The following is a 12,148-nucleotide window of genomic DNA, read 5'->3' as shown; positions in this document are numbered from 1 at the left end:
AATAGGAACTGGATCTTGTATTTTCCACACAAAGCTGTACTTTTATCTATGTATTAAATGAGAGTGAAAGAATCTGGGTCTTTCATAAAATATGCAGACTCTACGTCATGTGGCGGGTTCTGGTTTGTTCTCTAACCATCTTTATTCCTCAACATCTACATTTGAAAGAAACATGTCACTGTAGAAGCATTGCTGCAATAACCACATGAGATTGATCCGTCAAACGTTCGATTTGTTTTTCGACCGTGTGCGCCCTTGGTCTCTGCTCCATCTTGTCTTTCATTAAGGATAAAATAAGGATGAAATGATGTATGAGTCAAGGGGTGAGAACAACAGGCGGGAAATGAGCGTGTCACCAATCAGGCCTGACATTACAGTCACACACTTGCACTCTGATGAGAGAGAGAGAGAGAGAGAAGATGGAGGCAATGAGTCTCTGCATGCTAATACCTTCAGCAGACACTCATTGTGTGTATGTTGCATAAAATGTATTTAAATGAATGTTTTTGGCATAAATAATGCATGTAACCCTGTTAAGCATTTGTTTTGTCATGGTTTAGAAAAGAAAATACTATTGCCATTTATGTTGGACACCATTTACTAACAGCTAGTGGGAAATAAATCAAATGTAGTATTAAGTTTGGCTGCTTTGGTTGCTTTTTTACTTTGTTTTTACTAACCAAGGGGACAAGTGGAAATCGTTTTAAATAGTGTTGCTTTTTGAGCTTTTGATTTTAACAGTACTTCTTTTCCACCGTGGGCTGAACCTGACGCTGTGATTTGAATGATGGCTTGGTGTTTGTGGCTAAAAGCCGCCCATGTACGAATGAGCTGTAATGACAGACGCTATTACAGGGTTGTGTGTGTGTGCGTGTGTGTGTGTGTGTCTGAGAAGTCATAAAGATCCAGACCATTCATTGACATCACATGCCTGAAAATACCACAACCGCTCTTGAGGAAGATCGGGGTATCTTCACCATAAGGAGAGGTGGAGAGATTGAGAAAGGCAGAAGAACATTCTACAGGAAGTGAGGGAGAAAATAGAAATCAAGAAGTTCCTAAAGTGTTGATAAAAATAGCTGGGGAATGTCTGCCTGACTAACTTCCCTTTAGAACTGTATGATCTTTGTTAAATGGTGTCAGCATTAGTGTGTGTGTGACAAAGAGCTGGACGGCTCTTGAATCTGAGTGGAATCGTCTGTGAAGGCAAAGATGCCAGAGTGAAAAAACTAACAGAACATGCGTTACTCTTAATGCCTTTGCACACAAGAGAGAGTAGTGTATGTGTGTGTGGTTTACTTAGGCTATGTCCTCAGTACACACACACACACAAAAAACTTTTTAAGAACATTTGAATAATCTAAATAACCTTTTTTCCACAATAAAGAAACTATTGTGCAATGGAAAGGTTCTGTGGATGTTAAAGATTCTTCATGGAACTATCAATGCCAGTAAAGAACCTTTATTTTAAGTGTTGATAAACATGTTTAAATTAGGGATGTGTGTCACGAGACTAATTTCATTAACGCTTTAATTGACATGTTGTTACCCAAGAGCAATTCAAGCACCAGGAACAACTTTCTTTGCACCTGTAGCACTTTGAAATTGTGCTACAGAAATGAGTTGCTCAGCTCAGATTTTTCCACCATTTTTTTTTTTTTTTTTTTTGTGGGGTTTTTGAAACTGACGGTCCTTCAGCTCCCCTTGGCCTCATGGGATAGTAAAATATCCATTGGACGTACACTTAAGAAGAATCCCAGTGGAAGTAGTACATCATCCATTTATTTTGCTCACTAGGCTATTTCATCATGAATACTACATATTTGCCATACTGCTTTTGGCATACTGTGTAGTAGGAAATTACACTTACCCAGAAATTGGGAATGATCCCTGCTGCATCAAAGTGATAAGCTAACTTTTGAGTTTCTCATGCACATATTTGTGAGTATTTAATAATAGTAGCTGTGACCGGTCCCATTTAAAAAAAGCTGCTGTTTTTCCTTCATAATTCACATGAATTGTATTTGGAGTCTGCTTGTTGCAGTGTGTGTGCTCAGCAGTGCAGCTCTGTGAATTGTCAGGGAAGATGAGCTGTGATTTCTTCACTCTTATCCTTGTGAAATGAGCTCGGTTAATCTGACAAATGACCATTAAGAGGGATTGAAAGGGTTCTCATTCTTGTGTACGACGTCTCTTCCGCAGAGGCCTCGGAGAACATTGGCTCGTCTCTAAATACGCCTGTGCTCACATACGCTCAGCGTGAGCTGTCAGACTGATGTATGGAGCATGGACGAGAGAGTGTTGAGCTGAAACATGGTGCTGAGTGAATGCTAATATGCCATGGAGGCCCTAGAGCTTTAAGACCACCAGCCAAGGAAACTACCATCTCCTTTACTTTCTCGCGATTTGTCTCTCTCGTACATCTTTTCTTCTCTTCTCAATATCTTCTCTAACATCTCATCTGGTCTCTCATATACTCTTCCTTTCTCATCTCAGCTCATATCTCACATTGTCTTCTCATTTTGCCTCAACATGCTTATCTCTCATAGTCTTGTCTCATTTTTTTCCTCACACATAGCCTACTTGTCTCACTCTCTTCTTTCCTTATCTTCTTTTCATCTCGTCTCTCATATACTCTTCCTTTCTCATCTCGGCTCATTTCTCACACAGTCTCATCTGGTCTCTTCTCATCTCTACTCGACTGTTTTTGTCTCGTCTCACACAAACCTTCTCTTGCATGCTCTCCTTTGTATCTCATAATCTAAATTTGTTCTCTTCTCTTCTCATTTATTCTATTCAGTTCTCTTCTTGCTTTGTCTTTCAAATTCATATTTTTCCTCACCTGATTTAGTCTCTTGTCTTGTTTTCGTTTCTCACACACTTTTTCTTTTTCCATCTTGTTTTGCCTTGTGTCATCACGCATTCTCTCTTCTCACATAATCTAATCTCCTCTTGATTTGTCTCTTCTCTCACTTGCTATGTTTTCTTTTGTCACACACCCTCTTTTCTCATCTCGTCTCTTATACTGTCTTCTTTTCTCACATATTATTTTCTCCTCTCTCACTTACTCTTTATTTCTCATCTTGTCTCCTCTCATCTCTTCTGTTCTTGTCTAGTCTCACATACTACCTTATCTTACATTCTCTCTATTTTTCTGTCTCATTTCATCTTTCCTTGTCTTGCATATCATCTATTCTGTTCTCTTCTTGTCTCATCTTTCATTTACATCTTTTCCCTCTCATGATCTTGTATCTTGTCATGTTTCTTTTTTCACATACATATTTCTCTTCTCATTGTGTTATGTATCATATGTCTCCTCATGCTTTCTTACTTTTCTCATATTTTCTCTCACATTCGCTCTTCTCACATAATTGTACTCTCTCTTCATTTCTCACATACTCTTCCTTTCTCATCTTGGCTCATTTCTCACAGTCTTGTCTCTTCTCGTCTTTACTGTTCTTGTCTCGTCACACATCTCTATTACATGCTTTTTTCTCTCTCATAATCATAATCTCTTATCTTTTCTATCATCTCACATACTCACTTCTTCTCTCGTCTCATTTCGTCTTGTCTCATATCACATACTATTCTATTCTCATTTCAACTTGTCTCTCCTCTTATATACTCTCTTATTTTCTATTCTTAATGTCTTCTTGTCTCGTCTTGCCTTGTGTATTCTCATCTAGGCTCTTCACCTATTCTAATCTTAACTCTTCTTGTCTAATCTTATTCACCGTCTTTTCTTGTCTCATGTTATCTCATTGTTTCTCCTCACATCTCATCTGCTCCTTGTGCTTCTATTTTCACTCTACTTGCATCTGTTAAATACACACACACTCACACACAAACAAGCACCATCCTTCCATAAAAATTCCATTGGCTTTAAAAGCCTATTCATTCAGAACTGAGAATCTGGCTGGCTTTGACCCAAGGGCTGAAAGCTGGTGGAAGCCTGTGTAAGTAAGTGTTGCCTGCAAAATACGCTCAGAAAGGGAACCCAGCCAAACAGGAAGTGGCAGCGTTAACCTAATTCCTGGAGAGGAAATGATTGGCCACTACGTGCGCCGGTTGTAATTTCATTGGCCGGCTACATGTGAAAAATAGATGTGTTTGTGCACTGGCAGCGGGACACATTAAATACACAGTAAACCCAATCCTACATCAACAGCTCCACAGCAGAGCTCTTCACGGGAGAATGTTTCCATCTGATTGTGTGTCTACACACTTCATAGACAACATCAAAGTCCAGGCTGGGATCCTGTAGGGTGCTTTATTGCCCTCAAACACACACTTTTCTCTTATCTCACTCTGTTTCTCGAGCTGTGCTGCTTTTGCGGGAGCGTCCTAGGCTCGATACAAGTTAAGCTCTGTCAACAGCGTTTGTAACATGCTGTCAAATGCCACAGAAAATCATCTCAGCTTGTAAAAATAAGCACAATTGCTTTGTTTAATGCATGTACAATTCAGTATCATTGGAATTATTTGGGACAATACGTTCTGGAGAGTATAAAAGCATATTTTTGGAGAAGAAGAAAAACATTTATATTTTCTTCACACCAATGTGGGTTACTCAAGGGACAGTTCACTCAAAAATGTATATTCTGTCATCATTTCCTCACCCTCATGTTGTTTCAAACCTGTAGGGCTTCGTCTGCGGATCACAATATATTTATGATATATATTATATTATAATATTATATCATATATTTTGAAGAATGTTGGTAACCAATAATCTTTGGTGGCCATTGACTTCCATTTTTACGGAGTAACAAAAAAAGCACTGAGATTTCTCAAAGTACCGGTATCTTCTTTTGTGTTCCGCAGTCGAATAAGTCATACATTCCAAACGAACGACATGATGGTGAGTAATTATGACACAAATTTAATTTCTTCACTTTTCAAGGCTTTTGTCATCCTTTTAGTTATGGGACAACTTATGATTATTTAACAGTACTTTGCAGATAATGACAGAAAAAGTTTCCAGGTCATGACAGGAGTTGAAAGATAGGCTTATAATAAAATTTTTAATTACTTTTTATAACTCGCAATTGCAAGTTTATATCTCACACATTTTCTCCTCATAATACAGATGCACTGTATTGAACACGGAACCTTCTATTAAAGCAGACCCACGTTGTTTGCTTTAGATGCGAATGACGCAGTTTGCCCTTGAGAGCCACATACTGGCTCAGACCTATTTGAACAGCCACTTGTTGCTATGCTCTAGCGGATAGAAAAGAGAGAATGTGTGTGTGTGTGTGCGTGTGTGTGTTTCTTAAAGTGCAAAGAAGGTCCAACTTCTTTTCATTTTCTGTAAGCCAGGCTTATTAGTGAGATGATTTACGTACTGGACGGTGAAAATTGCAGCTAATTGGTCTATTTTTTTTTTCTGTTTCTCTTTTCAGCGTCTAATTCAGAGCAGGATGCTGCATTGAAGTTGGAACAGGAGCGAGCTGAGATACTCGCCAAATATGACAAGGTGAGAGAAAACAGCCGTCATTCACTCACCAGCCAAATAGCCTCCAATACACTTCCAAGAAAACCAGTAACACAACAAACATGTACTCTGATCCAATCAGATACCTCCTTCCACCATAGTTCACAACCTGCGCACATCATGTTCGATGTGCGCGTTTTCTTTGGGAAGATTCTCTGTAATCTCATCTGCGACTTGTCTATCTGATGTAAGAAAGATTGGTCCTGATTGGTCAGAAGAGTGCTCTAGATTTGCTGAAATATGTAGCAGGCATGATGTGAAACACCTGTTCCCCAGCTGCTATGTATATCACTTATGAAGGGAGGCTAACTTTTATCCCAAGTTCACATCTGGTATTGTATCTTCATCCATGCTTCCCAGAAGACACACCCGTTAAAAGACATATAGGTGAAGTATGTTGGATTGCATGGAAGGAAGTGGCCTTAAAAGTGAAATGAGGCCTTGCACTACATTGATGCAATGATTATGTGGTAATCAATATTAAGAATATTATGTGGTACTAAATATTAAGAACATTATGACTTCACCTGTCCCCTTTCTTTGAGTAATGTGTGTTTTCACTGAAAGCTTTTGTAAGGTCTCATGGTTTTTCTCATGAAATCTCTCAAGCATGGCCGGTTTGTTAATTGATAGTTTCAATTAAGTGTAATCTGAGCACTCATTAGGGAGCTGTAATTCTGTAACGTGTCTGTTAATTGGATTGTGATAAGCTCCCTTACGCGGGGATACTCCTCTCAACTCAGGAGAGCACAACACCTAAACTCCATTACAGTTTTTTATTTTGTTAGTTTTTTTACCCTCTAAAATTTAACTTTTAACATTTCTACTCCCTGAATTCTTGCATTTTTGCACAACTTGCTCCCAATGCACTATTAAAAACGGATACTAGTTTACAAAAAAACCTGTTTGGATAATGAAAGTAATAGAGGACTGGCTCGAGAATGACCAAAACTCCATACAAGTAGCACATAAATGATTCATGCATTGTTTTTCAGAAGCCATACTACAGGGAGAAACAGACTGAAATTGAAGTCGTTATTCATTGAAAATCTTTGATCTCTCGTGATCACACATTGAGAGGTTGCGAAGTATGATTTGTTAAGAAATGGTTTCCCTTCAGGATCAAATTAGTTGATCCAGTTTACAAAAACTGCCTGAACGTTTTATTCCCGCACTGATTTAACTCACTGATTCATCCTTACAGCGGTGTGTTGGAGGGGATGAATTAAGAGCACACATTCCTTAAGAGGTTTTGTTGTGTCCAACAGTAACAGTTGGACTGTCAACACAACAAATCGCTCTCTGAGAAGATGTGTCCTAAATCCATCCCCTCCAAAGCGTAGTTTTCACATCCATCCAAACAGCAACAGACTCTATATTATGTATATTACGGAACTCATTGTTCAGGCTGTAGTTGTGGGTGTTGACACATTTTACAGTAACAGAAGGGAAGTGTGAATGCCACTAAGCCAGGTAGTGATGTAATTTAATGGTCACTCATTGTTTAAATGTAAAATGTTAGTCAAATATCATAATATACAAATGTAAACGTGTTAGTGCATGTCGTTCTGTCAGGTCTAGAGGGATGAATAGATGCAGAAAGACATGAGAAAACAGTGGAGGAGGGGTGCGCTCTTGGCATGTGTCGCAGTCCGAAATATTTCCCACAGCCATGCGTGTCACTGTGGCATGCCATCAGATTATCATATCCCACTGTAGATTTATGCCTGTGACACACACGAGAGGGTGAGACAGAGATAAACGAGTGTGTGCGTGTGCCCTTGATATGGCTTCTCTCTGTACCAGATCATATTTTGTCTCTGATTTTCGATTTCCTTCATACTCTTTCTTTTTTTATCGCTCCCACTCTGGTTCTCGCTCCTGCCGATTGATTCCTCCCGTTCTTTTCTCGTTCTCCAGGCCTCCCAGATCTATCAAGACCTTCACATTTGCTTTACATTTAAATTTGCATACATTTTCTTGCCAAAGTGACAAAGTGCACATGTTGTTTATTGCATAGTTAGTCATTGGCGTGACAGTTCAATGGCTTTTGGGATGAAAGTATTTTGTCAGCGTGCTATTTGCTAGCGTGCTTCACCTTTCTTTTCATATGTTTTAGTGACACATTTAAAATGAGAATAAAAAATTGTCATTAGTCAAACTAGACATGCATAGTGCACACAAATTATTGAAACTATTTATTTATTTATTTAATTGTTTAATTACAATTTTTATATTGGCCATTTATCAGTTATAATATGGAAGCTTGTTTCCGCCACAAAATAAAACATTTTAAAAGATAATTGCGACTTTTTAAGTTTGCATCTCGCAATTCTGACTTTATAACATGCAATTGCGAGTTTACATATCGCAATTGCGAGTTATAAAGTCCAATTCGAAGGGAAAAAAAGACTGACTTTTTTCTTCAGAATTGCGAGTTTATATCTCACAATTACGACTTTATTTCACGCAATTCTAAGATAAAAAGATGTAAACTCGCAATTGTGATTAAAAAAAATTGGGAGATGATAAGTCGCAATTACCTTTTTAATTTTTTATTCTGTGGCGGAAACAAGCTTCCATAGTTATCGGTCATATTATCAAAATAATTATCGGCTTATATTTAAATTAAGTCTCTATGTTAAGCAGCCCTGAATTAGCTGCACAAGTTTACTTAACGAAAAAGTTTAAGTTTAGATTGTTTTGTGTGTATTAGGCTTGCTACGATAGTCTGTGTTAACGGTGTTACCGGTGTTCAGAAGCAACACCGGCTACATCACTTGCCCACCGCGGCACTGCCCCTAGCCGTCAATTTTATTTTTGGATTTAGATTTTTAATAAAATCATTTAGTTCAGTTAGAGAACAGACATTACAGCACAGATCAGAAGCAGGAGTCAGATCTAATTTATCACGAGAGTAAAGAGCTGACTGACAAGATGATGGAGCATTTGGTGTCAAATCGAAATGTAAAAGCGCCTATTTAAACTAATTCGTCACTGTACTGTATTTTTGTTGTTGTGTGTTTCATTAAGAATAATAGGCTAATGAACAAACCATTCAGGCAATCCGCCCCCGAATTGGTGCTAATTTGAAAGCGAAACTAAAATGTGCACGTCGATTAACAGGTGGGAAAATATCCTCACCGTCACATCTCTAGTGTGTATGTGTGGGGTCCATGTGTCTCTCTCCTTTTCGTAAACACACTGTTCTTACTCAAGGATGATCTGTTTCAGCCCCAGGCGCCTCTCTCTTTATTTCTGCTCTTTGTGTAGTTTATTTGTGGTGTACTGAACCTGTCCACATTCTGCCCACCCCTCATTATGTACCTGCCTAAAATATGTATGAACAGCAAATTCACAGACCAGTGGAGCCAAACACTTTAAGAACTCAAGCCTTGAGCAACTCCACACACACACACACACGCGCTAAAACTATGTCTCAACTGATGTGTACTCACTGCTTTGTGTTATTTGTGCTTTCAGGGTAAAGAAAGTGCGGAGGTGGAGCCGTGGGAGGAGGCCAATTTTGATCTGTATAAAGCGGTGGACCGCTTCGGATTCCTGCAGTAAGAAATGTGCATTATTCTGTTCTGTGAGATCTTACACGTGAGTGAGAAGATGCAGGTACTAGAGAAAGCCAGCAGAGTCAGAGCGCTCCCTGAAGCCCTCTTATCTTGTTGTTTGTCTTTTTCTTTGGCCTGTCCTGTCGTCTCGTTTCTCCTCTCGGCCTGGCAGGGAGGTTTGTGGTTTATCCAGGCCCCTTAAACAGCAGTGCCCTATGTGATATTTATAGGGTGCCACATGTGTCTGGCAGATCAGGACTCTGTAATTGCAGGGGTGAAAAAAAAAAAAAAAAACTGGAAAATTACAAGTAAAAGCAAACTGAGAGATAGATAGACCTGGCTCAGGAACACATGCCAGTGTTTCTTACGATTTTGTTTTTTGTTTTAGTTTTCTGTTTGTTCTGCATTTTAAGGGTGGGTTTGTTGTTGTTGTTTTTTTGCTTGCTTTTTGTTCCTGTGTTTCTGTTTGCTTTAAGTTTTGTTTGGGCTTTGTTTTGTGTTTGTTTTGTTTTGTTTTTCTAAAGATCTCAATGTTTGTTTAAAAAAAAATACTGTATGAACACGTCAATAATCACACTGATTCTGATTGGGTTTTCACAACAACAGATTAGAACTCTCTAAGTAATTTATTTCGGCCGCAGTGCTGCCTTAGAAAGTTGCTGTCTATGTAGACAGAAAGGAAGCTCTCTAAGGTTTGGAACAGGAGCCATAATGTCATGTCATGACTTCCCTGGGTTTCCTCATGAATATCCCAGCTCAGATCCAAAATGGCAGCCATTTCCTGTTTGCTTAGCTGACTAAGATCTTGCACTTTGAACAGTTTCAGGGGTGGGAGTCATGAGGGCATCGTTACCAATAATGATGTTTATTTATCCAGTTATGTTCACTTCCTGTGGAACAAAGTAATTCCTTTTTCAGTAATACATGCGAGAAACCAAGATTTGACGTCAGCAGCATAAACCAGTGTATGATTTACGGATGCGTTTTCTGTCCCTGCATGGCCATCATGTTATGTGAAAAGTGGACAGACATTAGTAGCTATTTGAGAGTCCAGTGTAGTCTGACTAAAATGAGTTAAGTCCAACTGTGTGTATTTCCTTTTTATAATAAAGTGTGTTTTGTCTTTCACAGTGAGGGTGAGCTTCCAATGTATGACGTAGTGGAGGAAAAGGTGAGTCCAGTGCTCTGTTTGTATCCAAGGCAAAAAAATGGTTAAACTTAAACCTGATGTATTCATTCTGCATCTGTGAAAAATAGAACCAAGATCAGTAGGATGAGGAAGACACTTTAAACCTATTTATCAACACAACTTAAAAAATATATATATATGTGTAAATAAGTCTGACTGAATTCTTTATGTAGATTAATTGCCATTTGGATGCAAGTATGATTCCCCTTCTCATGTAAATTAGATTCCACATGAATCTAGTTTGTTGTAATTTTTCATATCCATAACTCTCAGTAACCTTTTTGTATTGGTCACAAAAATTGATCACAGTTAAAAATAAATACTCACTATAGTAATCCAAAAATCGCTGTATATCCAGTGTAGAGCTGCAGAATACATAACATATAACACAAAGGAACGTCATTGGATAAGAAAACAAAATAGGCATTCATTTTAAAGAAAGCTATGGCAACTGTGTGAATTTGAGGGGAATGGACTTCATACATCCACTAATATGTCCTTCACCACTTGGTTAAAAGTAAATATAAAAATGACTCAGTGATTCAGATGAAACATTTCTTGATTTCTTTATCACACATTTATCATGCAAAAAGCACTTAAAGTGTCAGGTTATAAAGTGAAAATGAGCTCTAAATTGGAGAAACACAGAAACATTGTTTCCTCAGAGTCCGTTATGTTTTTGTAGAGAAAATATCTGAAATGTCTTTTGAAATGTGTTTTTAATGGGTGGCCTCCTAAATATTAATAATGCTGTTCATTTAATACTGCTTTCTAGATCTCGCTGAAATCCATTTTCATCCAAGTCCTCTCAGTGTTAAACATTGAACATTTAGGTATTGTTTGTCTTTTTTGAATTATTGTAATGCATGTTTCATTTTGTCTGTTTAGCATAAACATCTGGAACTGGACAGAACGACAAAATGGCTGAAAATGTTGAAAAGCTGGGAGAAATACAAGACCAGCGACAAGGTGCGTGTCCTTCATAAACAGACCATAACTCTGAAGGACTTTGAGAAAGTTAGTTTCTCAGTCTTTCGTCTCGTGCGTGTTGAAAGGCTGAAGTTCCCTTTGGCTGTCTCTGTCCTGTGTATTGGGCGACATTGGACCGGTCCCCTAAGTAAACCACTGTCCTGCTTCAGCTGCACACAATCTGTCGGTTTCTATCTATATTGTTTGGACATCTTCAGGCAGCTTGGTGTGTTCAATTGCATTTCTGTCCACTAACAGTGTCTGGTGTGAAATGAGAAATCTTCATACTGCCTGAGGTGAAGCGTGTCCGTTGTGCAGTTTATTACTGTGTAGAGCTAATCATTACTTCTTATTATTAGTCCAATAAGACTTGTCACACTGTGTCTACACCAAACAAGCATAAGCACGAAACAATGCATCAAAAACACAACAAAGCATTCCTGTATTTTTTGCACTGCAAAGCTACTCCATTTCACTCCCTCTCAAAAAGGATGTTAATTCTTATTTTTTTTTAAATGCAACAGTGTGTTCAACACAACATGTGTTAATTTTCATCCAATCACATTGCTGCTTGCGTCACCTCGTGAGCCGTTGTTCTTCTCACAAGCAAGTATCCCCGTGCTCGTCATCATCGGTGGATATCTTCGATTCGTGGAGGTAAGAAAAGTGTCTGTATTTGGCATTAGATGTTTACTAAAATGTCTTTTGTGATCATTTTTAGATTTTAGATTTTGTGGGCATTTTACACATATATGCGCTAATTTAAAGTTATAAAAACGTTATGCTTTCTTTTATTCGTTTTATTGTGTGTGGAATCGCTTCTAAATAGTCAATGACACATTGTAGCCATCTCTCTCTCATTGAAAAGTAATTGAGCTCACGATTGCAACGTATTGTGTAAAATGCCCTGAGAAGTTAAAATGATCTGTA

General features: G+C 38.3%; 1 protein-coding gene across 2 annotated transcripts in view; it reads left to right on the top strand.

Moving 5' to 3' along the window:
• Positions 1–12,148, top strand: part of usp6nl (USP6 N-terminal like) — a 53,822-nt gene that overhangs the window by 24,650 nt on the left and 17,024 nt on the right. For both annotated transcript variants that reach the window (XM_079623688.1, XM_079623687.1), the window contains 4 exons: positions 5,406–5,479; positions 8,981–9,063; positions 10,192–10,231; positions 11,138–11,218. In XM_079623688.1, the coding sequence (XP_079479814.1) occupies positions 5,406–5,479; positions 8,981–9,063; positions 10,192–10,231; positions 11,138–11,218 (278 nt within the window). The remainder of the gene's footprint in view (positions 1–5,405; positions 5,480–8,980; positions 9,064–10,191; positions 10,232–11,137; positions 11,219–12,148) is intronic.

Source organism: Phoxinus phoxinus (genome assembly GCF_949152265.1).
Source record: "Phoxinus phoxinus genome assembly, chromosome: 9".
In the NCBI taxonomy this organism is placed as follows: Eukaryota; Metazoa; Chordata; class Actinopteri; order Cypriniformes; family Leuciscidae; genus Phoxinus; species Phoxinus phoxinus.
Note: the sequence above shows the minus strand (reverse complement) of the source record. Positions and strands in the feature narration are given on the sequence as shown.